Source organism: Malaclemys terrapin, chromosome 7, assembly GCF_027887155.1.
Source record: "Malaclemys terrapin pileata isolate rMalTer1 chromosome 7, rMalTer1.hap1, whole genome shotgun sequence".
NCBI lineage: Eukaryota > Metazoa > Chordata > Testudines > Emydidae > Malaclemys > Malaclemys terrapin.
Window position 1 is genome coordinate 59,971,351 of NC_071511.1, and position 24,552 is coordinate 59,995,902.

The 24,552-nt window shown below is 45.1% G+C and overlaps 1 protein-coding gene across 1 annotated transcript in view; it reads right to left on the bottom strand.

Annotated features, from left to right (window-relative positions):
- Positions 1-24,552, bottom strand: part of FRMPD2 (FERM and PDZ domain containing 2) — a 132,082-nt gene that overhangs the window by 84,933 nt on the left and 22,597 nt on the right. Inside the window, exons 10-22 of the mRNA XM_054033323.1 lie at positions 21,967-22,141; positions 21,076-21,226; positions 20,839-20,977; positions 19,272-19,424; positions 15,782-15,967; positions 14,331-14,487; positions 10,555-10,765; positions 8,136-8,239; positions 6,616-6,714; positions 3,875-3,982; positions 3,646-3,762; positions 1,969-2,204; positions 29-133 (exon numbers count right to left, since the gene is read on the bottom strand). Coding sequence (XP_053889298.1) covers positions 29-133; positions 1,969-2,204; positions 3,646-3,762; positions 3,875-3,982; positions 6,616-6,714; positions 8,136-8,239; positions 10,555-10,765; positions 14,331-14,487; positions 15,782-15,967; positions 19,272-19,424; positions 20,839-20,977; positions 21,076-21,226; positions 21,967-22,141 — 1,941 coding nt within the window. The remainder of the gene's footprint in view (positions 1-28; positions 134-1,968; positions 2,205-3,645; positions 3,763-3,874; positions 3,983-6,615; positions 6,715-8,135; positions 8,240-10,554; positions 10,766-14,330; positions 14,488-15,781; positions 15,968-19,271; positions 19,425-20,838; positions 20,978-21,075; positions 21,227-21,966; positions 22,142-24,552) is intronic.

Genomic DNA, 24,552 nt, shown 5'->3' on the forward strand with positions numbered 1-24,552 from the left:
GCATTGTAAGATCAACAATTATACTTGCAGTCACACTGATTCCAAGAGTCCCGTCTTCTTTAACCAACTCCACAGAATAGATTTCATCTGAATTGCTTTCGGCAGATGGTGGAAAGTGAGAGGAGTTGGCTTCCTGTCTCAAAATATAAACACTAATGAGACTGTTATACGGGAAATCAAGAAAAATATTCCAGCAGAAATAAAGGGCTCAATCATGCTCTCATTTACGCCAAAGTAAATCCAGAGTAACTAACACCACTTATATTTACAGCATTCCTCCAAATTTACACCAGCGTCACTCACAGAAGAATGTGGCTCAAAACACGCTGCAGACAGATGGGGAGGTCAGTCAAGGCTAGACCCATAAGATTTTCTCTCTGGTTTTCTAGAACTGGTTGAAATTTTCTGCAAAAACGTCTATCAAAATTGTGATATTTTCACAGAAAAAATAGGGAAAAAAACCCCAACAATGCAACCTTTTCCCCCAATTTTTGACCAGCTCTAGACTTGGCCAATATTTCCCAGTTTCAAAATTTTGACAAACAAAATCAGAAGATTTTTTAAGCAAAATTTTCCCTTAATATTTTCCCCTCATTTTTTGACCCAGGGCCAATGGGAAGAAAGCACAAGGGGTGCATAGGTTTTACAAGGATCCCCTGTGTCAGATATATGCACAAGAGTGCACTGAGGGGTGGCATGTGAGGTGTCTGCTGAGAGCCAGTAGCCCACTGGTCATCGTAATCATTGCAAAATGTATGTATGGGTAATATATGTATCTATAATGAAAATATGTTCTCAAGGTCTTGAAGTTAAGGCAGGTCACCAGGAGGTGATGTACCGTGGAAATGTTCCTTTCAGACAGGAGGTAACAGACACCTGTCTCTCTGCCTGTTCACTTGCGTATTGTATGCTTCATAATGTATGCCTATTTGCATACTGAGCAAGTGATGAAATGAGAGATTGTGAAATTGACAAGACGACACAAACAGCAGCGGGTGTTTCCTATTTATGAATAAAGACAAAGGATTGTTCTTGTATATCTTGGAGTGTAAGGAATCACACTGAGTCCTTCAGCTAGGAGGCAAGCCGACAGCATGTCTATCTCCTGAAAGGGGGGGTCACAGCCAAACCTGGCTCTAAAACGCTGCAAGGATTTTGGGTGAACAATACTCTATCAGACATGAGAATATCTTGTTAATTAAATCTAGGCTCTAGAACGTGTGTTATGATTTTGGTTTATATGTAACCATTTGTTTCTAATACATCTACTGTTATTACTTGAATCTCCGCGCTTTGTTAAAGAAACTTATACTTGATTTCACTATAAACATATATAAGTTCTGCGTGTTAAGTGGAGCGGTGATCTGAGGTGGAACTGGTAACCTGGGGTGTATTGTTCCTTTGGAAGCAGCAAATCTGCAAATATTGTGAGTGTGCAGTGGACCTGGGGTTGGACACTTCAGGGAGCTGCTCGGCAGGCTAGAGCATTGGAGTGTGCTTATCGCTAACTTGCAGAGTAACAGCAGGGCCTATGAGGTCTAGAGAGGAGTGGTTGTGTTGCCTGTAGCCGGTGAAGTCAGGGATTTGACCCATGGCAGGCAAAGACAGGGCTTCCTCATGCTAAGGGCAAGTGGTAGCGAGGTGCCTCACAACTCTGGGTACCCCTGGGAAGTGTCATAGTAGAAAAAGAAGGAATCAGCTTAGTTTGCACAAGAAAAATTTAGGTTACGTGTTAGGAAAACTTCCTAACTATAAGGTTTGCTAAGCACTGGCACAGGTCACCTAAGGAAGTTGTGGAATCACTAACATCAGAGGTTATTAAGAACAAGTTAGAAAAACACCTGTCAGAGATGATCTAGGTTTACTTAATCCTGCCTTTGTGCAGGGGGATGGATCCTTCCACTAACATTTCTATGATTCTTTATTTGACGTAGTGTCACAGCTGAGCAATATCAAAACTGTGGTTACCTCAATATCCAGGCTGTCAACTGAAAGAACAGGAATCTTGGGACCCAATTGTGGTGCTAAATTCCAAGAAAGAACCTTCTCAAGTTCATCTGTATTCATGTCTACTTCTTTGGAAGGTGCTGTATGACAGTCTTGAATCCTTTTTCTTCCACTGTCTGCACAAGAGATCTCAGACCCACTAGTGCTGTTTTTTCTTGACAAATTCTTCTCCTCATTCAGTCCTTCTTCAGATATGTCTATGAAACCAGACCAAAAACAAACATTGCCAACTGCAAAAATCTGGAGAGAAAGACATTATTATATATTGGCACAGGAGGAGTAGATAACTTCAATAGTGGCTTGGTCCTGACATCTCAATGAGATCTACAAAACAAGCCAAGTTTGAGTAATATTGATACAGCCATTGTGGAGATAAGCATTTCTGCTTAGAAAATGTGGGGCAAGTGTATTCATTTCACCCTTGCAGGACTCAAAAATTTCAGAGAATATTTTGCTGAAACTTTAAATAGAATAAACCTTGTCCTTGCACTAAAATGGAGCATGGAAACTTTTAGTACAAAAAGAACTTTAAAGAAACTATTAGCTCCTGAAAGGGGCAAGAGTGGATGGGATTTATGAAGGAAATCACATTTCAGTCTTAATTATTTTGATTGATAATGCAACTGCTTTAACAATCTATAAACATTTCTTACCCATATCATCTTTTTTGATACAACCAATCACTATTTATTAAATACTGTAGTTTCTGAAGGTAAGCACCTTTTCTTAACCAATGCAGAACATCTTTAGGATTTTATGATTTTACATGTCCAAAATGTCATCGTAGTTGGGTTTTTTTCCCACTTTTGAGTGAACTGATTGCTGGTCTGACAGCCCCGGGGACTGAATCTCCTTATAGCCACAGAACAGGTAAAGCACAAGCCAGTAGCAACTGTGTAAGCTTTACAACAGTACCCTTCCAATGTGCCTCAATACGGCCCTAGAGGGAGCACCAAGAGTGGATTAAGAGAGGAACTTTCTCCTCATCTCTATTCAGGCTCTTATACTGTGCCCTTCACCTTGGCATATGAGCTCCTGAGTACCTGGACGCTGGGATCTAGGCCTGATACAGCAGTTACTCTATGAGACATCAAGACCCTATGGGAATGCTGAGAAAGAAAGATCCATTAGATGGAGGAGGGCCAAAGAAGATGAGTCAGAGAGCTGGAGGATGTCTAAGGTATCTATGGGGGGACTGATGTTTTCTGGGAATGCAAAGTATGGTGCATTTGGGCCCTGGTTAGTTTTAATCTGCCGTTTGTAACCAACTCTATGAGCCCAGACTCAACGGCACATTCGTTTCTTGGCCACTTGTGAGGGGCGGTTTGCGAGGTGTACACCCGCTGACTAAGAACTGGACAGTGGGGTCAATCCTGAATTCATAGAAGTCAACAGCCAAGTTCCCATTGACTCTTGTGGTGCTGGCTCAGGTCCTTAGAGCATCAGCTCATTTCACAATGACTGCTGGACAGCTGTCCAGGGTATCTACTTGCAGTCACATGCACTCACTACCAACCTGGGCTGAATTATAACCTGCAGTTTAGAGGCAAAAGCCTCCAAAGGTATCCCATTACCAGTGCCCTGAGCCAACCACTCCCATGGCCCATAAAACCATTCACCTCCCAAGCCTTATTGTACCTTTGGGTTGAGAGATGATCAGTTCCACGTCATCAGGAGAATTCTGTATAATTTTAACTGCAGTATTAAAAGAAACACCCTCGAGGCTAACATTATTCACGGAGATGAGTCGTCCCCCTAAGAACAGGATTAAAACAAAACACATCAGGACGGGGGAAAATAAGGCCAGATCAGTCCATTTTAAACCATGAAAGCATTTGAATTCTAATTAAAAACTGGGGATGGTGACCTGGTTTGATATGTCCCGCTCTGTCTGCAGGTCCCCCGGGGATAATTGATGCGATAAATATTCCAAGGTCTAATTTCCCCACATTTTCTCCTCCAATAATTACAAAACCTGCAAAAATGAGATAGCATGAGAAGTTGGAAAAGCTGGTGCTAGAAAAATGAACCTTAGGAGAACAAAAGCATCTTTTCCATTGCCATAAGTTATCTACATACTCTGGGGAATGGAGCATTTTGATTTTGCCTCATCGAGGCCCTGGTTCGGGAAGCACTTCAGTTTGCATTTAACTTTAAGTATGCACTTTTTTTTTTTTTCATAGATTCATATATTCTAAGGCCAGAAGGGACCGCTGTGATCATCCGGTCTGATCACCTGTATAACACAGGCCAGAGAACTGCCCCAAAATCATTCCTAGAACAGATCTTTTAGAAAAACAGCCAATCTCGATTTAAAATTTGTCAGTGATGGACATTGTTCCGATGGTTAATTACTCTCACCGTTAAAAACATACACCTTATTTCCAGTCTGAATTTGTCTAGCTTCAATTTCTAGCTGTTGACTCGTGTTAGACCTTTCTCTGTTAGACTGAAGAGCTGATTATTAAATATTTGTTCCCCACTGGACACAGCAGTTCCAGTAGCAGTTGAACCAGTGCAAAATACAGAGGTAAAATAATGTCTCGTCTCCTACTCAAGATTCCCCTGTTTATGCATCCCAGGACTGCATTAGCCCTTTTGGCCACAGTGTCACGCTGGGAGCTCATGTTCAGCTGATTATCCACCATAACCCTCAAATCTTTTTCAGAATTAACGCTTCCTAGGAAAGAGTCCCCCCACCTAGCTTGAGTATGGCCAATATTCGTTGTCCCTAGTGGTACACCTTTACATTTAGCTGTATTAAAACGCACAGTATTTGCTTGCATCCAGTTTACTAAGTGATCCAAATTGCTCTGTATCACTGACCCGTCCTCCTCATATTCATCACTCCCTCAATTTTTGTGTCATCTGCAAACTTTATCAGTGACGATTTTATGTTTTCTTCTATGTCATTGATAAAGATGTTAAATAGCTTAGGGCCAAGAACCAATCCCTGGGGGACCCCACTGGAAACAGTCCCGTTCAATGATGATTCCCCATTTACAGTTACATTTTGAGACCTATCAGTTAGCCAGTGTTTAATCCACTTAATGACTGCCATGTTAATTTGATATCGTTCTAGTTCTTTAATCAAAATGTCTGGCAGTACCAAGTCAAATACCTTACAGAAATCTATGTATATTACATCAACTCTATTATCTTTATCAATCAAACTTATGACCCACTGACTTTAGCGCAAATGCTTAGGTGCCCTTCCTGAATAGGGGTGCTTTCCTGAATCAGGGCCCTGAAGAGCCATGCTCCCAAGTCATAGAAGCCAGTGTTTCCCAAACCCATCAGTGGGTTGCAGGAAAAGTCCAGGTGGTTGTGCCTCCCTGGAGGTGTTCATCCTTCCCCTGTGCTCTCACTGCCCCTGCGCAGCAAGCAGCAGCATGAGGAATGAGATCCGGGCAGCGGCAGCCCAGAGGAAGCACCTCCAGGACATGCGCAGGATGGGGACAGATTACTGACTGCTGGCCCACTGGCTCCATCCATTTCCTCAGCGCTACTGCTGCTTCCTGGATCCAGCTCTCACTTCCTCTAGCAGCAGCATGGGGAGTGGGAGCAGGGCCACCGAAGAAGCAGACGGAGCCAGCAAGCAGCCAGTCAGCAGCCTGGTAGCGATTGCAGCCCCTTGGTACAGCTGGGAGTAAAACCCAGATCTCCTGAGTCCCAGGCCAGTGCTCTACCCACTAGACCACACAGCTGTGCTGTCTGGATCCAGATCAGACCTTTCACAAGATTCAAGTTTGTTTGGATCCAGGCTTTAGTTTTGGGCTTAGCTCTAAATAATAATTCTGTATACTTTAAGAACTCCCCACATGGGTTGTCAGCTGGTTTTGAACCCAGAACTTTCAGTACAGATCTCTGTCATTTAAGACTTCAAAGAGTAACTGTGTTAGCTGTCTGCAGTAGTAGGCTGCTATCCTCTAGTGAGCCAATAACTAATAGTGGATGCAGCACACACTTTGCCAGTGTGTTACATAATATAATATTAAGGTTGTACAGTCGGGCATTTAAAAGTCAGATAATACCCGAGTTAAGGTTGCATAGTCACTATGCAGCTAAGTAAGCTACTTATATAACTTCACAGTGCATCCATTCATGTCATATGTTGGCATAAAATGCTAAACAAAACAAAACCTAAAAAAAAAAAAAAAAATCACATTTCCTAGGTGACAGATGTCTGTCCAGAACCTAGCACTTTTGGTTCTACACCCAATGCCTACCCCATTAGGCCACCACAAACTTCTGTGCGTTGACTACACCTGCTGAAAAACTGGCTAATAATGATGCTTTGCCATTTTCAACCTGTGGACCTCAAAGTGCTATGCAACCGTTGGCAGTCACATGGGATCAGCAAAATCAAGGAAGCTACTGACTTGCCCAATTTCACACGGCAAATACCTTTGGATAGAGACAAATTGACAACATTTCTGTAACTGCTAATACTCAGTCTGGGAACAGCTTATCCTGTTTGCCAGATTTATTTTTCTAAATAGATGTCTAAAAACTGTATTGAAAAGAAAGAAAGAAGTACATCTAAAGGCCTATATACATGGTCGGACAGTCCTGGTAACAAACATACCATTCATGCCCCTTACTCACCAAAGCCATTTTTAGGATCTCGTTTTAAGGTGACACAAATGATTTCTCTTTCTAATCCAGACAGCGCATTCTCTCTTTGGTTGATTGGGGAACTTGGGGCTGCAGAAACAAACAGCTGGAATAAATAGACAAGTTCAGACAAGGGGAGGACACTTACATTCTTTGACCATACAGGTGTTTAGGAGTTAAGACGCTTTCCTCTTAATTTCAACAGCATTATTCCTTTTTTTACATGAATATGCTGGAAATGAGAGGTGCTAGATGGAGAGCCCTGGAGACTGGCATCCTGTATGTAGCTACAGAACGGGTAAGCACTACAGTTCAAGCTTCCCCCACAATGTCCCACCTATACATATTTCCCCTCACTTGGAGGGACCACTTCTATTTAGACAGTCAGGGACCATCTTTTTGTTCTGTGTTAACAGAGCACAAGAGGGTCCCAGTCCATGACTGGGACTACTAGACACTACTGTAATACACCTGGAAATGTACCGTGCCTTGCACAGTGGGGGCCTGGTCCATGACTGGTGCTGATAATATAAAGAATAAATAGCAGTAAGGGGGCGGGGCCAGGCTGGGATCTTTAAAGGAGGTTATGGGAATTAGGTATCCAAATCCCACTACGCCTAAGGCCTGGGATCATAAAAGGCATTTAGCTTTTGCTGCGCTCAGCATTGCAACACCTAGCAGATTTAGCAGCCGAAGTACCATCGACTATCAATGGGATTTTGGCTGCCATCCTTGTTGAAAATGAGATTTCGGCTCCTAAATCAGTTAGGCATTGCCATGCCGAGTGCAGCAACGCCAAAGCGCTTTCTCAAATCGGGGCCTTCATCTCCATGCCCTTCCTGCTGGCTGAGGAGGCAGGTGCTGTTATAGGATCCAAATAGCACCAGTTGTGGCGATGGCTTTTTGGTTGGGGTCATACCATGTCACTTACTGCAATGTGGACATTGAAAATGTGGCTCTGCTCTGAAAAGGGTCTGTGTAAAAATGACATCTTCATCAGATCACCCCCGGCGTGTCTGAGAGTCAGAGTTGTTGACTTCAGTGCCTAACATCGGTTTCTATGGCTTTTAACTCCTGCAGTGCCAGCACAGGCATAGGAGGAGGAGCTGTGTTCTCTGCCACCTCAGGCATCAACTACAGAATTGTTATTATATTTCCATTGGAAAGCCAAATTCCGCCCTTACTGACACCTGCGCTGCTTCATGTCAGGCATTTAGATACAACTAAGCAACCTCACTGAAGACAATGGGGCATCACTGGAGGAATAGCCTGCCGGGCCCTTATTACTAGTGTCAATGCAGGGGGAATAAAGAACCCAGCTTGAGTCGCTGCGCCCAGGGTTAGTTTGCAGGCCTGAGCGTGAGAACAACAATCTTTTACATTGTAAAGTGAGTACATCTGATCTGCCATCATTGAGACATGATGAACCTGGAGCCCCATGGTGCCAGTTGTTATGTTTCCTTTTCAGATCACTGCTGCACTCTGAGTGCGTCACAGACTAGCATACTCACTGCTGGCTGTATTTGGTGTTGAATGGATAGAGAGATAGTCATGACTCCGTCGTTTTTCATTCAAACTAATGTGTACTTCTGACTGGGACAATCCAGAGTGGGAGCTAGGGGCAACAAAGGAGACTGACATTAATGTAACAAATCAACAACAGCACTCTCCATCTTCAAAAAACTTTCCAAAGCAGGTCAGAGCCAAGATGGGAACAGAGAAATTCCTGGATCCGTACATATGCTCAGGCCACTAGATCTCCTTATCAGAGAAGGCTGGGCTTAGTCTGGCTCGCATTAGCTTTCAATTGATATCCACTACTCAACCGTTCATTAAAGGACTGCTATGGGGTGCCTACCACACACAAGCCCTGAGCGGGTTAATGTCGGCCCGAAGGAGCCAGTTAACCATGGACGCTGCACCTGGAGGGGAACCAGGAATTGTTAAGCATGAATGGCAGGTAAAGCCCAACTCGGGAAGGAGCTGGGCTAGGAGTGTAAAGCCAGGAAGTGAAAGCAGGAAGGAGGGCTGCAGTCACTCCCTAGAGGGAAAGGGAGCTGGCCAGGGACAAGGAGAAGATCCAGGGGGAGAGTAAACGCTGGGTTCCTGCCCTGGACTGGGGAGTCCAGTGAAAGGCCAAGAAGGGGAGCAGAGGACGCTCCCAGAGATAGGCAAGGAGATAGATAGGTGGGGTAGAAGGGGTCTGGGGAAACAGCAACAGGTTCTGAGACTGAGCAGGCCTGGATTGCTACACATATGGTCCCTGGGCTGGAACCCTTAGTAGCAGGCAGGGCTGGGTACCCCTACCAACCACTGGGAAAGTGGTACTGGACCTGTAGTCAGAATGGAAGACTGCCTGAAACGGCATATGGCCAGCTTGTCTAGTGGGACTCTAGTACCCTGGAGTGGGGGGACTCTATAGTGATCCTCTCTCTTCTGAGGCTTTGTTCTACTTCATAGCACTTCAGATGGCATTCAAATCTCTTAAAGGCCTCAGGAGCCCTGTGCAGCTACAGCAACCACCCACACATTGGTGCATGTAGTAATGTCAATGAAAGGAGATGCTCTCATTCTGTTTTCTGTGTACTGCACCTTTAAACATAGAATCATAGAAGGACGGGAAGGGACTGAGTCCCCGGCACTGAACCAGGTCTAAGTATTATCATTCTAGACCATCCCTGACAGGTATTTCTCTGACCTGTTCTTAAAAACCTCTAATGACAGAGATTCCACAACCTCCCTAGGTATTTTGTTTCAGAGCTTAACTACCTGACAGTTAAGAAGTTTTCCCTAAGGTCCAAACTAAACCTCCCTTGCTGCAATTTAAGCTCATTGCTTCTTGTCCTGTCCTCAGTGGATCAGGAGAACAATTTATCACGTTCCTCTTTGTAACAACATTTTACGTATTTGAAGACTGTTATGTCCCCACTCCACCTTCTCTTCTTCAGACTAAACACCCTGCCCTTGTGCATTCAGGCCAAATGCTACCTGTCACAGAGGAGACACACACACTGTGCTTTCTCATGAAGACTTCACTTTTGTTCTTTCTTTTCTTCATTGCTTCCCTTAATCCAAAATTAATGGCATTCAGTCCAAAAATAAATGGGTTGCTCTTTGTGTCTGGAAACGAACGTGACACCAGTTCTGACTCAAGTTCTTACTTGTTAGATTGTTTGCTCTTTGTCTTCCTCTGTGTATGTACAGCACCTAACCCAATATAGAGAACCTATCCTGAGGGGTGCGGCCTTTGGGCGTGAACACAATACAAATATTAACTAAGGGTACAGGCTAGCTCTGACTAGACCATGTGGTGTAGAGCAGGAAACTGGTGCTAAACAAATAAGTCCCCTGCCCATAGTACAAATTGGTAGAGAAGAGGACAGCAGAGAAGCAAAGTGGTGGGTGGTCACTGTAGGTGGAATGCCTCACAAGTTAACATCTGAAGGGAGAGGATGCACTTTGGTGGAAGCATATTGTGAAGTGGGGTTGTATGACACTACAGAAAAGGCCAAGTAACTTTAACCACACAAGTCCAGGCAGAGTTCCCACCGTGCTCCATATAGAGTATGCACACACGAGATCTCTCTCTTTGCCTTTATTAACTTAATTAACAATATAATATAAACCTAAGTTTTCTCCTAAATTTGGCTGCTTTCTAGGGTTTCTCACTACAGGACCTCTTCTGTGTCTGCCCCTAGTCCGCTCTGGCTCAGAGATTTTCAAACCTTTATATGCTCCAAGATTGGAGCTAATAGGACCCTCCCGGTCTGACATCAGAGTAAATCAGCAAAAGTAACACTGCACCTCCATGCAGGGTCCTAGAATCTGACACCCTGTCAGACAAAGGTTTTAGGTAATAATCACAAGCCCAGTTGTTGACCAACATCTGCTTTTAGACCCATTCAGAGGAAAAGGCCAATTTAAACTCACCTGCCTAGATTGCTTTTGTCCCCAATCCCATTGTTGGTTTCCACACTGAGGTTATCGCAAGACTTGCTCATCATCCCAGCAGACATATGCTCCAGGCTGGCCCCATACAACACATTTTCTGAGCAGGACAGTCTCTGAATCAGGGCAAGATGTTCGTTCTGAGTTGCATAAGCAGAATTTGATTTGACTATTTCCATAAACTTGCTGTCCTCTGAGGGAGAAGGGCAAATGAGAAAATGATCAATCTACTGACTTTCTTCCAGCCTTTTATGTTCAGAACTGCTTTCTGTCTAGCCTTTTCAACATACCAGCCTTACAAAAAGCCTGACATTATATATAGTTGTTCTGATATTCCTAAAACTATCGAGAGGCTGGAGTGTGAGAAAGGGTTTTCAAGCATTTTCTATTATATCACAGGAGGTATTGTGTTTTTCATTTGGATTTGGCTTTCATTCATGTGAACTTAGCTGCAAATTCAGTCTCCACTAAGGAAGATGCAGTGTGCAGCCCCATTAAACCTGAATGCATCTCTGAAACAGACATTTAAAAAATCTGTCAATGGAACTGGAAGGTTCTGTCTGCAGAGGTCTGGAGCAGCTATGATCAGCTGATGCTCACCTGTGTCATGGGCCACCAGCCCAACACATGTGTATCTGAGGAGACATGCTCCCACGACATCAGAGAGGGATCAGGGAGCTGGTCCTCAGCCCTGCACACTCTGTACTAGTGAGGAAGGGATTATTTTGGTGGCAGTGAACGACATCTAACTTTGCACCTCTAAGTGAAACCACCAATTCCTTATTGATAGTCAGATTTGGGATCTGCAGCACTGGAGAGGGGTCAGAGAAGAGTCATAAGAATGACTGAAAGATTAGAAAACATTCCTTATTATAGACTGAAGGAACTCTAGCTTAATAAAGAGATGGTTAAGGGGTGACTTGATCACAGTCTAAGTATCTACATCGGGAACAACCATTGGATAATGAGCTCTTCAGTTTAACAGAGAAAGGTCTGAAACACTCCAATGGCTGGAAGCTGAAGTTAGGCAAATTCAGACTGGAAATCAGGTGTCAATTTTTAACAGTGAGGTTAATTAACCATTGGAACAACTTACCAAGGATTGCAGTGGATTCTCCATCACTGGCAATTATTAAATCAAGACTGGATATTTTTTCCTAAAAGCTCTGCGCTAGGAATTGTTGTGGGGCAATTCTCTGGCCTGTGATAGGCAGGAGATCAGACTAGATGGTCCCAGTGGTCCCTTCTGCCATGGGAATTCTATTAATCTATTTACATCCCTGCCTCCAGGCCCAAGGAAAGTCTGGATATAATTTAAAGCTGACGGAGTCAATATTAATTTATTCAGGTTCCCTCTCAATGGGCTGGAATACTCCTTAAAGTGGACTTGGGGGCAGCTGATAGTTAAGGACACACCTAAAAGTACAACAGAAACCCTGCTGCCATGACGATGCGAGTTGCAAGTTGGAGGGCTGGAAATCAATATGGCTGCACATTCCCCACTCCCTCCCCTGTTTGACCCTGATCTCCAGTGCCTCTCACTACTAGACATTTTTGTAGCTCTCTGGAATGTTGCTTTTTAGTTTCATTACACCTAAGCTGCCCGTTTCCTCAGTGGGTTTGATCAGAGGCATTTGTTAAGAGGTGTTGAAAGGGTTAACTGTCCATCTTCGCAGCAAAGCCTGAGAGTTGCCATAGTGATGGCTGAGTCCGGGAGCTGCATTAAGATCTGCAGAAAATGTGGCGGATGCATCTGAGCCAGACAGCAGTAAAAGGAGAGCTCTCCTAGCCACTCGCAGGGAAGGGATTCTGCCTTGCTGGGGAAAGACCTGCGCTGGGTTGCAAAGAGGGTCTAATTCTGAACAAGGGTCACTGCTGCCTGCTTCAAAGAACCAATCCATCCAGGAGGACCCATAAGGAAAAGCTAACTCTGCACTCAGGATCCACTGCCCCAGCCCATCGGGCTAATCGCTTGCAAAAGACTGAACAGTCTGTGATTTGAAATGCTTGTAATCAGGGCTTGCATTATAATTTTCCTGCCTCCTAATTAATTTTGCTCCCTCATATCTTGAATGTAATCATTTTCATTACAGAATATTGCTGCTCAACAAGCCTGATGGTTCAATCTCAGGTCTCATTTGTACATTGCAGATCACAGCTTCCTGGCATTAAATCAGAAATAAAAGGAACCTTAAGACACAGGGGGTTCCATGGACATAAGTAGGGCCCTACCAAATTCAGGGTCCATTTTGGTCAATTTCACAGTCATAGGATTTTAAAAATATAAATTTCATGATTTCAGCTATTTAGATCTGAAATTTCACAGTGTTGTAATTGTAGGGGTCCTGACGCAAAAAGGAGTTGTGTGTGGGGGGGGTCACAAGGATATTGTCGGGGGGGTAGCGGCACTGCTACCCTTACTTCTGTGCTGCTGCTGGCGAAGTGCTGCCAATAGCCGCCGCTCTCCAGCCACCCGGCTGTGAAGGCTGTGCAGAAGTAAGGATGGCAATATCACAACACCCCTAAAATAACCTTCTGATCCCCCTGCAACTCCTTTTTGGGTCAGGATCCCCAATTTGAGAAACACTGGTCTCCTCCCCCTCTCCCCCCTTGAAATCTGCATCGTATAGGGTAAAAGCGCACAAAAGACCAAATTTCACAGGGGAGATCAGATTTCAGTCCGTGATGCATTTTTCATGGCTGAGAATTTTGTAGGGACCTAGACATAAGCCTCCTTTCTGCTTCTTTCTAACAGCTCTGCAGAGTGATTTCCTGTTAATTAAGTTGTTCAACAAGAACTTTGTCTCCTATGAAAGAATTTTGGAAATAAACTGATTAACCATTCTGAGCCCATGATATAACCTCATTGCCCAGCATGCAACACTTCCACTCGAGAGGGGGGCAGTCTGACCTAATGGCTAGCAAACTCGTATGAGAGTCAGGGTTCCTAGCTCTGCCACTGACTCACAGGGCCAAATCTGGAGCTTGCAGAAACTGGCATAACTCCATTGAAGTCAGTGGGCCAGATCCTCAGCTGTGAATCGGTGTAGATCCACTGAAATCAATAGAGGTAGTGAAACCTTGGCCAAGTTATTTCCCTCTCGTCTCTGCCTCAGTTTCCCCATATATTACATTTACCCACCTTTGCAGAATACTTTGAGAACTGTGGATGCAGAGTGCTATATAACATCATAGAAATGTCAGGCAGGAAGGGACCTGAGAAGTCATCAGGTCCAGCCCCCTGCGCTGAAACAGGACCAAGTAAACCTCACTTTTGGTCCTCACTCAGGCAAAAAATTCCTAATGGACTAAATTCAGCCCTTGCACAAGTAGGCACAACAGCCATTGACTGCAATGGAACATGTCTCTGCTTGTACCAGGGCTAGATCTGATCTGTTGTCCTTAAAATTCCCAGCAGGGTTCCTGCAGCTAAGTATAATAAAGCTTATTTCATACTAACCTAGTTTTATGGCACACGTCACCAGAGCACCTCTCAGATGTTAATTCAGCCTCAGAGCCCCCAACCCCTGTGAGATCAGGAAACATTACAGAGGGACAATTGAGTCAGAGTGAGATGAACTGATTGCACAAGGCCCATGGGAAGTTTGTGGTGGAGCCAAATGGCAAACCCAGATCTTCTGATTCCCAGCTCAGTGCCTACCCAGCTGGCATCTCTCCTCTCCTTGAGCTTCCTCCATTCCTTACCAAATCTGCCCTTGCCTATTCCCCGTGTGACAGACAGTATCTATTACACTCACCAGACGAAGCTTGCTGAAGCTGCCTGGAATGCATCTGAGCATTAAATTTGTGCTGGGCAGAGCAGAGGTCCAGTATATATTTACAAGTCTTTGCCGTGTCGGTGACGAACATATGTTTTTTGCCACTGAAGTTGCTTTCGATCATGAACTTTCTTCTCTAAAGGAAATAAAAATGCACCTTTCACTATATATTCCACCCAGGACATTACCCAGGGGAATGCAAAGCTTCCCGATAGAATCATATTAGTTTGTCCAGGCATATATCTGGCCTGGGTGTATGCTCTGTAAGTGCAATGAACTCCTTCCACAACTCTGATATGGGTGAGTGGGGTGTCACTCATTTGCATTTGGGTCCTATCCTGACATCCATTGAAATCAGTGGGACTTCTGACATGGACTTCAGTGGCAGCAGGATCAGTAGGCATGAGAAAACTTGGACCTAAGAATGATGACATTTTAGCCAGTCGGACTGCAGACTGCAAATGCATTAAAGGGGCAAGCAGGCTAATGGTGGGAAGGGAGTGGATGGCTGTGTGGTGATTGGCTGATACACTTCTAATGTCAGAATGCCATGGCAGGGTGGGGGGTGGTATTGCAGTCCCACAACACTGTTCATAGCACATCAGCATATAGAGAGGCGGGGGAGGGGAGAGGGACGGACAGAGAGAAGGATCTGAGAGAGGAAGGGACAATTGCCACAGTGGCCCAATATAGTAGCAGAAGGGTCAAAAAAAGGGAAAGGTAGAGAGGAGAGGGGAGAGAGAAATGGATATGGGTTAGAGCAGCAGGCTACCAGCTGTCTGATAGAATCCCTCTGCTATGGCCCACGCTGAGGGCTATGCTAGAGCCATGTGAATAGCTGATTGTTCAGTTTGGTGGCCAAATTAAAAAAGTAAAAAAAGAAAAAAATTAATGTGGGATCAAATGAAATATTTTGTTTCATTTCTGGGGGTGGGGGGCATTAACACATTTTCACATGGTTTTATAGGATGTGTTTCTCCAAGATTTGGCCTTGGAATCTATGAAAACTGGGGGAAATTCCAAAACAAAAAATTCTGACATTTTCCCCCCAAAAAACTTTCCCTCCCTCCCGACTGAAATCAACTCAAATTTGTGAACTGTTTTGGTTGACCTCAATATGCATTTTTGTCCAAAAAAGGTTTTGCATGAAAAAATGTTCCCCAGGTCTAGGTAATGCAGTCTTACAGGGCGTGAACATCAGCCCCTAGCAGTGGGTCAGAACTCAAGATCCAACCATCACTGAGCATTAGGATGCTCAGAACCCCACAGCTGGCTCCCAATGTTTTTTGAACTGGGTCAAAAATGGGCATGTCTTGTGCATAATGATTCTGAGCCTGGCTCTGAAGTAGATGTTTGTATTTACCAAAGGAACAGATGGAGGGGGAGTAACCCAGAGTGGAGGGGTAGGGGATCAGTGGGATCACACTCACGTGAGCTGAAATCCTCTCCATTTCCCTCCATTGAAATCTTAAACTGGCAATTCTGGTGTGGTTTTTCATCTCGTACACAATGATGCCCTTGGCACAGATTCCCAGGACGGTGTCCCCTCCGGCTGCCTTCTTCTCTTGGGACACCCGATGGAACAGCACCCCATACTCTGGGAGTTGCTGAGTCACCTTTGCAGAGAGGGAGAGGGGTGCACTTACTCAGCGTTATGTGCAATGAATGCTAAATATCACACAGAGCCCAGTGCTGCGATCCCAGGACGTGAGCAGAAAGGAGCAAACCCAGGGGGAACCAAGGCAGACGATGTGGAAGCGAGATGGGGAGCAGTGGCTCCCTTGCGTGCTCCCACTCTCTTTAAGCTTTGGAAACCCATTCAAAATTCTCATCCCAGCTCTCTCACTGACTCACCATTTGATCTAGGGGATGTCAGGTCACCTCTCCCTGCCTCAATTTCCCATCTGTAAAATGGCCATACCCTTCCCCTCCTACCTCACAGGGGAGGCTGTGAGGACTCGTTACTTGTCTGTACAGTGCTCTGACAATTACAATGGATGCATGCACTCAGTATCACTACTACTTAGACACTGTGCAGATTCCTGAGTAGAAGTCTGCTCCGGGGTTAATGCTGCTCCACGAACATTCAGTTTTGTTCCTTTCCACCTTCTTCTCTGGGCCTTTGTTCCCATGATCAGACCAAAACAATACAAAATGCAGTAAACACACCGATAGTGCTAAAACTGCTAAGAGATTGATATCAGGAGTCAAGGCTGCCCCGGCACTATGTGATAGTGGAATTTGCTTTATGTATTGTAAAAAACCTCTGGAAATCTTAGCATCAAGGAAAGAACAGCTCTCTGCCTTCAATAATCTCACTTGGAACTACTGCCCCATGGTTCTTCTTTCTTTTTTTAAATATACATTACAAGCTACTGACTCACCTCAGCTCCAGGGCTCGCTAAATTTTAATTAAAGTGCAGGCCAAGCCTGACAGCAGCTTTGGGGAGGGGAATTTGGTTCCCACCAGGACTCCACCGAATTCCAGAGCAGTTGTTCAGCCCCATGCCCTTCCTGCACAAGGCTCAGCTCCAGGGGAGCGGGAGTAGTGCTTCAAAGAGCCAGCCACTGCAGCTGGGGGGACCAGCACTGTCCCTGCCCCGGAGCTGAGTATGTAGGCTGGAGTAGAGTAGGAGAAGCATCCAATTGTCCCCTTATTCTACAACCCCTCACCCCAACATCTCTACACCTCCTCACCCTGCCACAACATGTTCAACAATTATCCTGTGACTCAAATCTTACAATCCCTTGCAAAGGGCTGGCGGAATATGGCAAGCCACAGGGTGATTTTTCATCCATTTTGTGAGTTGTAGGCCAAAGGAAGGCTGAGAACTTGTGGTCTAGTCCATTCTCCGGCAGGCCAATCCAGCCTCTTAGCCCAAGTTTCTCAAAATATTTTGGGAGACCAACACGAGTCACTTTAAAGGGGCCTGGTTTTCAGAACGTGCTCAGCGTCTGTCCTTTGAGAATCAGGACTGTTTACGGTGAGTCAAACTGGGCACACAAAATCTGAGGCCTTCAAAACCAATAGCTAAATCTTGGCCTTAGTCTTTAAATCCCGTTTCATATTTGGAGGAAGAATTTGCATGTCCTTGCTTTATGCACTAATTTTCTCACCGAGTGTATGGCATGTTGGTGACACTTTATACAGACATCGTCATTGAAACACAGACTAACAAAGCTATTTTTCTTCACTGGATTTTCTATGCATGATGGGATGGTCATTAATTACCACCAAGAAAACTAATACCATGAGAATCAACAAACAACATGAAACACCAGGAATACTTTCTGCAGCTAATGGAGAAGAGGCCTGTTAATTCACGTATCTTGGCAACACTGTAAGTACAACAGGTGGAACAAACGAAGACATAAAGCCGAAACAGCGAAACCCAGACGTGCCTTTGTAACTCTAAAGCTGACCTGGAGAAACAGAAATCTTGCCCTCCAAACTAAACTTTGAAGATTTAACACCATTTTAAAAATCGGTCTTATGATATTGTGCAGAAACTTGGAGACTTATTAAGATTTTGCTATCTATACTACGAGTTCTCATAATCAGCTGCCTCAGATAAATCCTCAGTATCAGATGGCCAGAAAGAATTCACAAATGAAGAACTCTGGAGGATGATGAAACAGAAACTGATAATACAGGAAATTATGGAACGAAAATTGAGATGGCTTGAACATACATGGAGGAAAGACCGAATAACATAACGAGACGTGTTGGACTGGAACTCTCAGGGCAAGAGGGGACCAGGTAGACCAAGGATAACATGAAAAGGCACAGTAGAAGCAGAATTGAAAGCTATCAAAATGACATAAGACGACACAGACTGCAGTAGGAGACCTGCAAAGATGGAAGGCAGCAGTGAAGGCCCTACGTTCCACATGAAATTGAATGGCAGAAGAGAGAGAGAGAAATCAGCCCATCTAATCAATTCCAGTGACAGTGTTAGACAATAAACTAACACAATTAAGCAGCAACTCAGCTGAACTGATTATATAAATAAAGGCATGTGTCACTGCTGCAAAATGGCAATGTTCAGAGAAACTTTGATCCCAGATATTTCAGATGTAAGGGGAGGGAAAAGACAAGGTAAAAATCACACACACAAATAACTCACACCTAGACCAACGGTGGTGTTGTAGCCACGTTTGTCCCAGGATATCAGAGAGACAAGGTAGGTCAGGTAATAACTTTTATTGGACCAACTTCTGTTGATATGAGAGACAAGCTTTCGAGCTACACAGGGGCTCTTCTCCAGGTCTGGAAACGGTACCCAGAGTGTCACAGCTAAATACCAGGTCGAACAGAGAGTTCATCCACTGCAGTAATGGGGAGAGGGTTGCAGGAATGGACCCCAGAGCAACTAAAATTTTCCCAAAGAGAGGATCCTGCTATCAGGAGAGTGTGTGATTGGAAAATCAACTGGCAAATGCAGCCACTCTGGAGAGTAGCATTCCCTAGCACTACCACAGTGAAAGCTTTCTGGTCACAATGGGAAAGCTCGGAGATGAAAAATTGTATAGGAGATGGGAGAAACCAGCATGTGATGGATACAGGTACCCGCAGCTCGCTCCTCTCTGCCCCCTCTTCCCCTGTCACTCGCACTTAAGGCAGGAGAAAAGTAGGAGTGCATAGCAATAGAGTAACCGCAATCAGCCTTTAGGTGTCTTGTCTGTTTATCCATAACTCTGAATGTCCTGGTTTTTCCATGGTTGCTTTGCTAACTCCAATGTCTTTGAAAGGACTTCTATCCCTAACCTGCCGATACGTACTCTCAGCCTGCACACATGTTCTGCCACCTTTCTGATGTCATATCAGACCAGCGACAGGGAAACGACACCCCAAGGAAAAAGAGACAGGGCCCTTCTACTGCAAAATAAATAAATAAAGTTGGACGCATTGGAGGATACCCTTAAAAATTCCAGCTCGGCTTCATCTTCAAAGAGGGAGTGGTTCATGCGGTGCAGCTTGGCAAGTTCTCGCTGTATGTACGCCAGGGTCATTTTCTCTATCCGGCTCGCGGGAACGTAGTCTTCAACGCGAAAATAGTTCTTCCCATGCATCTGCGGGAGGGAAATGGAGAAACGAAAGGGGAAAAGGTTAGTTCCCAAGGCGCTGTAGATAGGGCTGAAAATACAGTTCACACAAAAGCGGAAGAGCTGTCCAAGGGAGGATGCAGCAAACTCCAGCGTGCAACATCACACTTGGCGTGGGGCCCCATTCTGGCTTTTGCTGCTGGAGGCGTGCTGGGAGGGATGGGATGCAGAGCCATAGCGGGCAGATGCAAGGAGACTGCCTCAGAGGAGTGTGAGGAGCACAGCTTCTCACATCCACCGCATAAGTGTGCAGCATCTCTCCCTCTGTATGCCGGCCTCTGAGTACTAACTGGTTCATGAGGGGAGAGGCTCTGGCTTCCATTGCTCTTGGAGCACCATTAGTTCTGTCAGCTGGCCCCCAACGTGCTTTCAGAAAACTAGCCCCATTCTGTCTGGGTCCTGTGCAGGTGTTCTTGGGAGAGGGTGGAAGGGAGGCCAACAGCCCTTCTTCCCCCTTTCCTTCCCCAAGACAACTGCACAAGACAATGCAGAATATAGCCTACACCGTAGTCTGGAAACTCTATCTGTATTGTCCAGTGTACATGGCAACATGTAGTGACTCTGTTCTCTGTGTACTGCACCTTTAAATTCTAAAACTGCTTGTGGCCAGAGACAGCAGCCATTCTGTTCTCAGAGTTACTGCAGCTGTTACAGAGGACAACACTCCCAGTGAGCTCCCTATCATGGGTACTTTACTTCTGTTCTTTCTTGACCTTTTAGATTAGATTAAGGAAAACAACAACAGAGACTGAGAGCCAGATCCTCGGCTGGTATGAATCAATGTACTTCCATTTCAGGTGATGGAGTCACACCAGCTGGAGATCTGGCCCTGGACTTAAACAGCTGCTCTTTGTATATGGAAAAAACATCATTTATTATACCCAGGGATTGGATAGCTGGTTCAGAAATATCTGCACTGACAACCCTGTACCTTTGCCTCTTCCTACAACCCAGCCCAAATGGCAACTCTTAGAAGGGGCTGAAATGTTCAATTTCAATCTCTTCCTTATTTTTTCCATCTCTGCAAACCCCTCTGCACTTCTGAGTTGCATCCATGGCTGGAATTACTCTGGAGATCTTCTAGGATTTCTGGCCTTACCATGCAAGCAAGAAGTACCAGGAATCTCCCAAGAAGGACCAGTCTCCAAGATTTCCAGCCAAGCTTGGCAGATTCAGGAGTGCTGCATACTCAGGCAAACTTTAGGGACAACTAATCTGAACCTGAAACGTGAATCCTTTCGGGTTCACTCACTCTACTGAGAAATGCCAGCAGAACTGAAATCAAGGTGCCATTTAACTTTCATCTTAACTGTAAGTGATGGGGAAAGCCGCACAGGCTGATGGCGGACACCTCTAAGAAGAGGTGTATTATTTACCGTACCTCAGGAGCATAATTTCCAAGTTCTGCCTGCAAGGCTAAAGCACCTAACTGCAGGGAGGTCTCGTCATTGCAGTACAGCCGCTCCTCCAGAATATCTTTACGAAGCTGCAGGTAAAACTGATGCCTTGTCAGACCATGTCTGGAAAACAAGAGAGACTGGGAATGTCACAAGAGCTTCGAACCCCAATATTAAATGCCACCTTCCTCTTTGGCTGCCGACAGAACCCTGGCACTTACTGGATGACGTTAAAGTGGTTGACAAAGAATTTTATCCTCAGAAAGAGCGTGAAGTTAATAATGAAGGTTTTCTTCTTGGGTTGGTCATTCCAGCCCTCTGGGGCCACTTTGTAGAGTTTGGTCTCATCGTCCAAAAAGAAAAACTCTTTACCTGAAATGAGAAGTTGAGGTTGCATGATGAGCGAAGCAGAAGGAGACCATTCGATACAGCAGAATTCTGGTGCTTTTCATCCACCCCTTGCACCCCTCCCTTCCTTCAGCAGATCACCAGGAAGGGCTCAGAGAGTCACAGACCACAGCTGCCCTCCACGATGGTTATTGATGGCTTATTCCACCCTGGAAATACCCAGGATAACTCCCTGTACAGCTAGCCAGATGTTTGATGGGGCTGGCCCTTTGTTGACACTCAAGAGGTGGGGAGGGCATAAAACGATCCTGACACTTCACACAATCTTCATGCTGTGCATGCAAGGACTGCTCCCTATCAGTGCTCTGTGGGTGCTAGCCACTCCAAAGGGCCAGGGGTGGGCACTTTAAGGGGAGTAGCTGAGATTACACTCCCCCTCTGTACAAGGAAGCTTTTGGAGGCATGTGGCCCACCTGAAGCACAGAGCTTCCTGGAACTCCTGATGGGACAACATGGCTCTGCCCTACCTCAGGATAAGTCTGGGTCTAAGGCCTTATCTACACTGAGATCACGTAGCTGCACTGGTGCACACTCCTGCTGTGGACACGGTTTACACCAGAGGGGCTTAATCCTGTTTGAAACTGAACTTCTAAAATGCCTTCCACCTGAGGATGTCAAAGGGTTCCACTCACATTAATCAGTACAGACTAGCATGACTCCTATAGTCACGAGCCACTGTGCAGCCACTAGACATGGCCATGTACCTTTCAGGTAAGCTAAGCCGAAGTAGAAATGTTCCACCAGGTTTGCGTAGGCCACGACCGTATTGAAGACATCTCTCGCCTTCGACTTGATGTCACATTTCACCTCGAGGCACTGCCCGCTGAGCAGAATCACACTGAGGTCCCTTTGAGACAAATAGGATTTCCCTTTTTTAGTCTGAAAACACAAACCGGAGAGGGGAGAATGAGTGCCGTGTTCATGCAGAAACACCTGCCGGACTCCTGGTCTCTGGGTCTCCTGGTCCCATGGCCCAACCGAAGGGAATCAGTTGCAAGGACTGCTGCTGCCTAGTCATGTCACAAGCATTCAAACTTTTCAAAAATGTATGGAGTCCCCAGGCAAACAAACAACCATTTCCAGACAGTGTCTGGGGTTCTTTCAAGTTGGATCTTAGCTCCTGGGTTTCCAGTACTTGTTTATTTCATAACACTGATATTCCTGTCAGGATTTTTACCACAACATTCCTGCTATGTGCTCTCAGCCTTAGCTCCAGCTTAATGAAGTTTTTTGTCTGAGAAATACACTACAGGTGTTCACTGCTTTAGCATAGGCAGCATAGTGTACATGATGTGCTGTGTAATCTCAGAGGACATCTATCCTCCTCCCCAAAGTTTTGCATCAAAATGACCTTCCCTAACTGAGGCTTGATTATGAGGCTCCATCTTGGACTGCGTTGCAGACAACTTATTTCAAAAGGTTGAAAAAGCTACTGGGGGGAAGTTGTTCTAGATTTGATTTTAACAAATAGGAAGGAACTCGTTGAGAATTTGAAAGTAGAAGGCAGCTTGGGTGAAAGTGATCATGAAATCATGGAGTTCACAATTCTAAGGAAGGCTAGAAGGGAGTACAGCAAAATAGAGACAATGGATTTCAGGAAGGCGGATTTTGGTAAGCTCAGAGAGCTGATAGGTAAGGTCCCATGCGAATCAAAACTGAGGGGAAAAACAACTGAGGAGAGTTGGCAGTTTTTCAAAGGGACACTATTAAGGACCCAAAAGCAAGCTATTCCGCTGAGTAGGAAAGATAGGAAATGTGGCAAAAAACCTCCTTGGCTTAACCACGAGATCTTGCATGATCTAAAAAATAAAAAGGAGTCATATAAAAAATGAAACAATGAGTTTCACACACACAGAATAGGAAGAGACTGTCTAGGAAGGAGTACGGCAGAAAGGAATCTAGGGGTTATATATGGAGATATACCTATCTCACAGAACTGGAAGGGACCCTGAAAGGTCATTGAGTCCAGCCCCCTACCTTCACTAGCAGGACCAAGTACTGATTTTGCCCCAGATCCCTAAGTGGCCCCCTCAGGTACTGAACTCACAACCCTGGGTTTAGCAGGCCAATGCTCAAACCACTGAGCTATCCCTCCCCCACTGGAACACAAGCTAAATATGAGTCAACAGTGTGATGCTGTTGCAAAAAAAGCAAACATGATTCTGGGATGCATTAACAGGTGTGTTGTGAGCAAGACATGAGAAGTCATTCTTCCGCTCTACTCTGCGCTGGTTAGGCCTCAACTGGAGTATTGTGTCCAGTTCTGGGCACCGCATTTCAAGAAAGATGTGGAGAAATTGGAGAGGGTGCAGAGAAGAGCAACAAGAATGATTAAAGGTCTTGAGAACATGACCTATGAAGGAAGGCTGAAAGAATTAGGTTTGTATAGTTTGGAAAAGAGAAGACTGAGAGGGGACATGATAGCAGTTTTCAGGTATCTAAAAGGGTGTCATGAGGAGGAGGAAGAAAACTTGTTCACCTTAGCCTCTAAGGATAGAACAAGAAGCAATGGGCTTAAACTGCAGCAAGGGAGGTTTAGGTTGGACATTAGGAAAAAGTTCCTATCTGTCAGGGTGGTTAAACACTGGAATAAATTGCCCAGGGAGGTTGTGGAATCTCCATCTCTGGAGATATTTAAGAGTAGATTAGATAAATGTCTATCCGGGATGGTCTAGACAGTATTTGGTCCTGCCATGAGGGCAGGGGACTGGACTCGATGACCTCTCGATGTCCCTTCCAGTTCTAGAATCTATGAATCAGTTTCACTTGATCGCAGCAACAGGGATCACAACATAGCAATGTGAGGTGCTCACCAGTCTTTAGGGTCTCAGTATGCTACCTCTGCAGGACTCCCATCATGGGGAATACCGGCCTGGGAATTAAAGGCAGGTCTTACAGGGTAGCATGGAGATTTAATCTAAGAGTCACCAGATTAGGCCAAGTATCAGGGGGTAGCCGTGTTAGTCTGTATCTACAAAAACAACAAGGAGTCTGGTGGCACCTTAAAGACTAACAGATTTATTTGGGCATAAGCTTTCGTGGGTAAAAACCTCACTTCTTCGGATGCACGGAGTGAAAGTTACAGATGCAGGCATTATATATTGACACATGGAGAGCAGGGAGTTACTTTGCAAGTGGAGAACCAGTGTTGACAGGGCCAATTCAATCAGGGTGGATGTAGTCCACTCCCAATAATAGATGAGGAGGTGTCAATTCCAGGAGAGGAAAAGCTGCTTCTGTAATGAGCCAGCCACTCCCAGTCCCTATTCAAGCCCAGATTAATGGTGTTG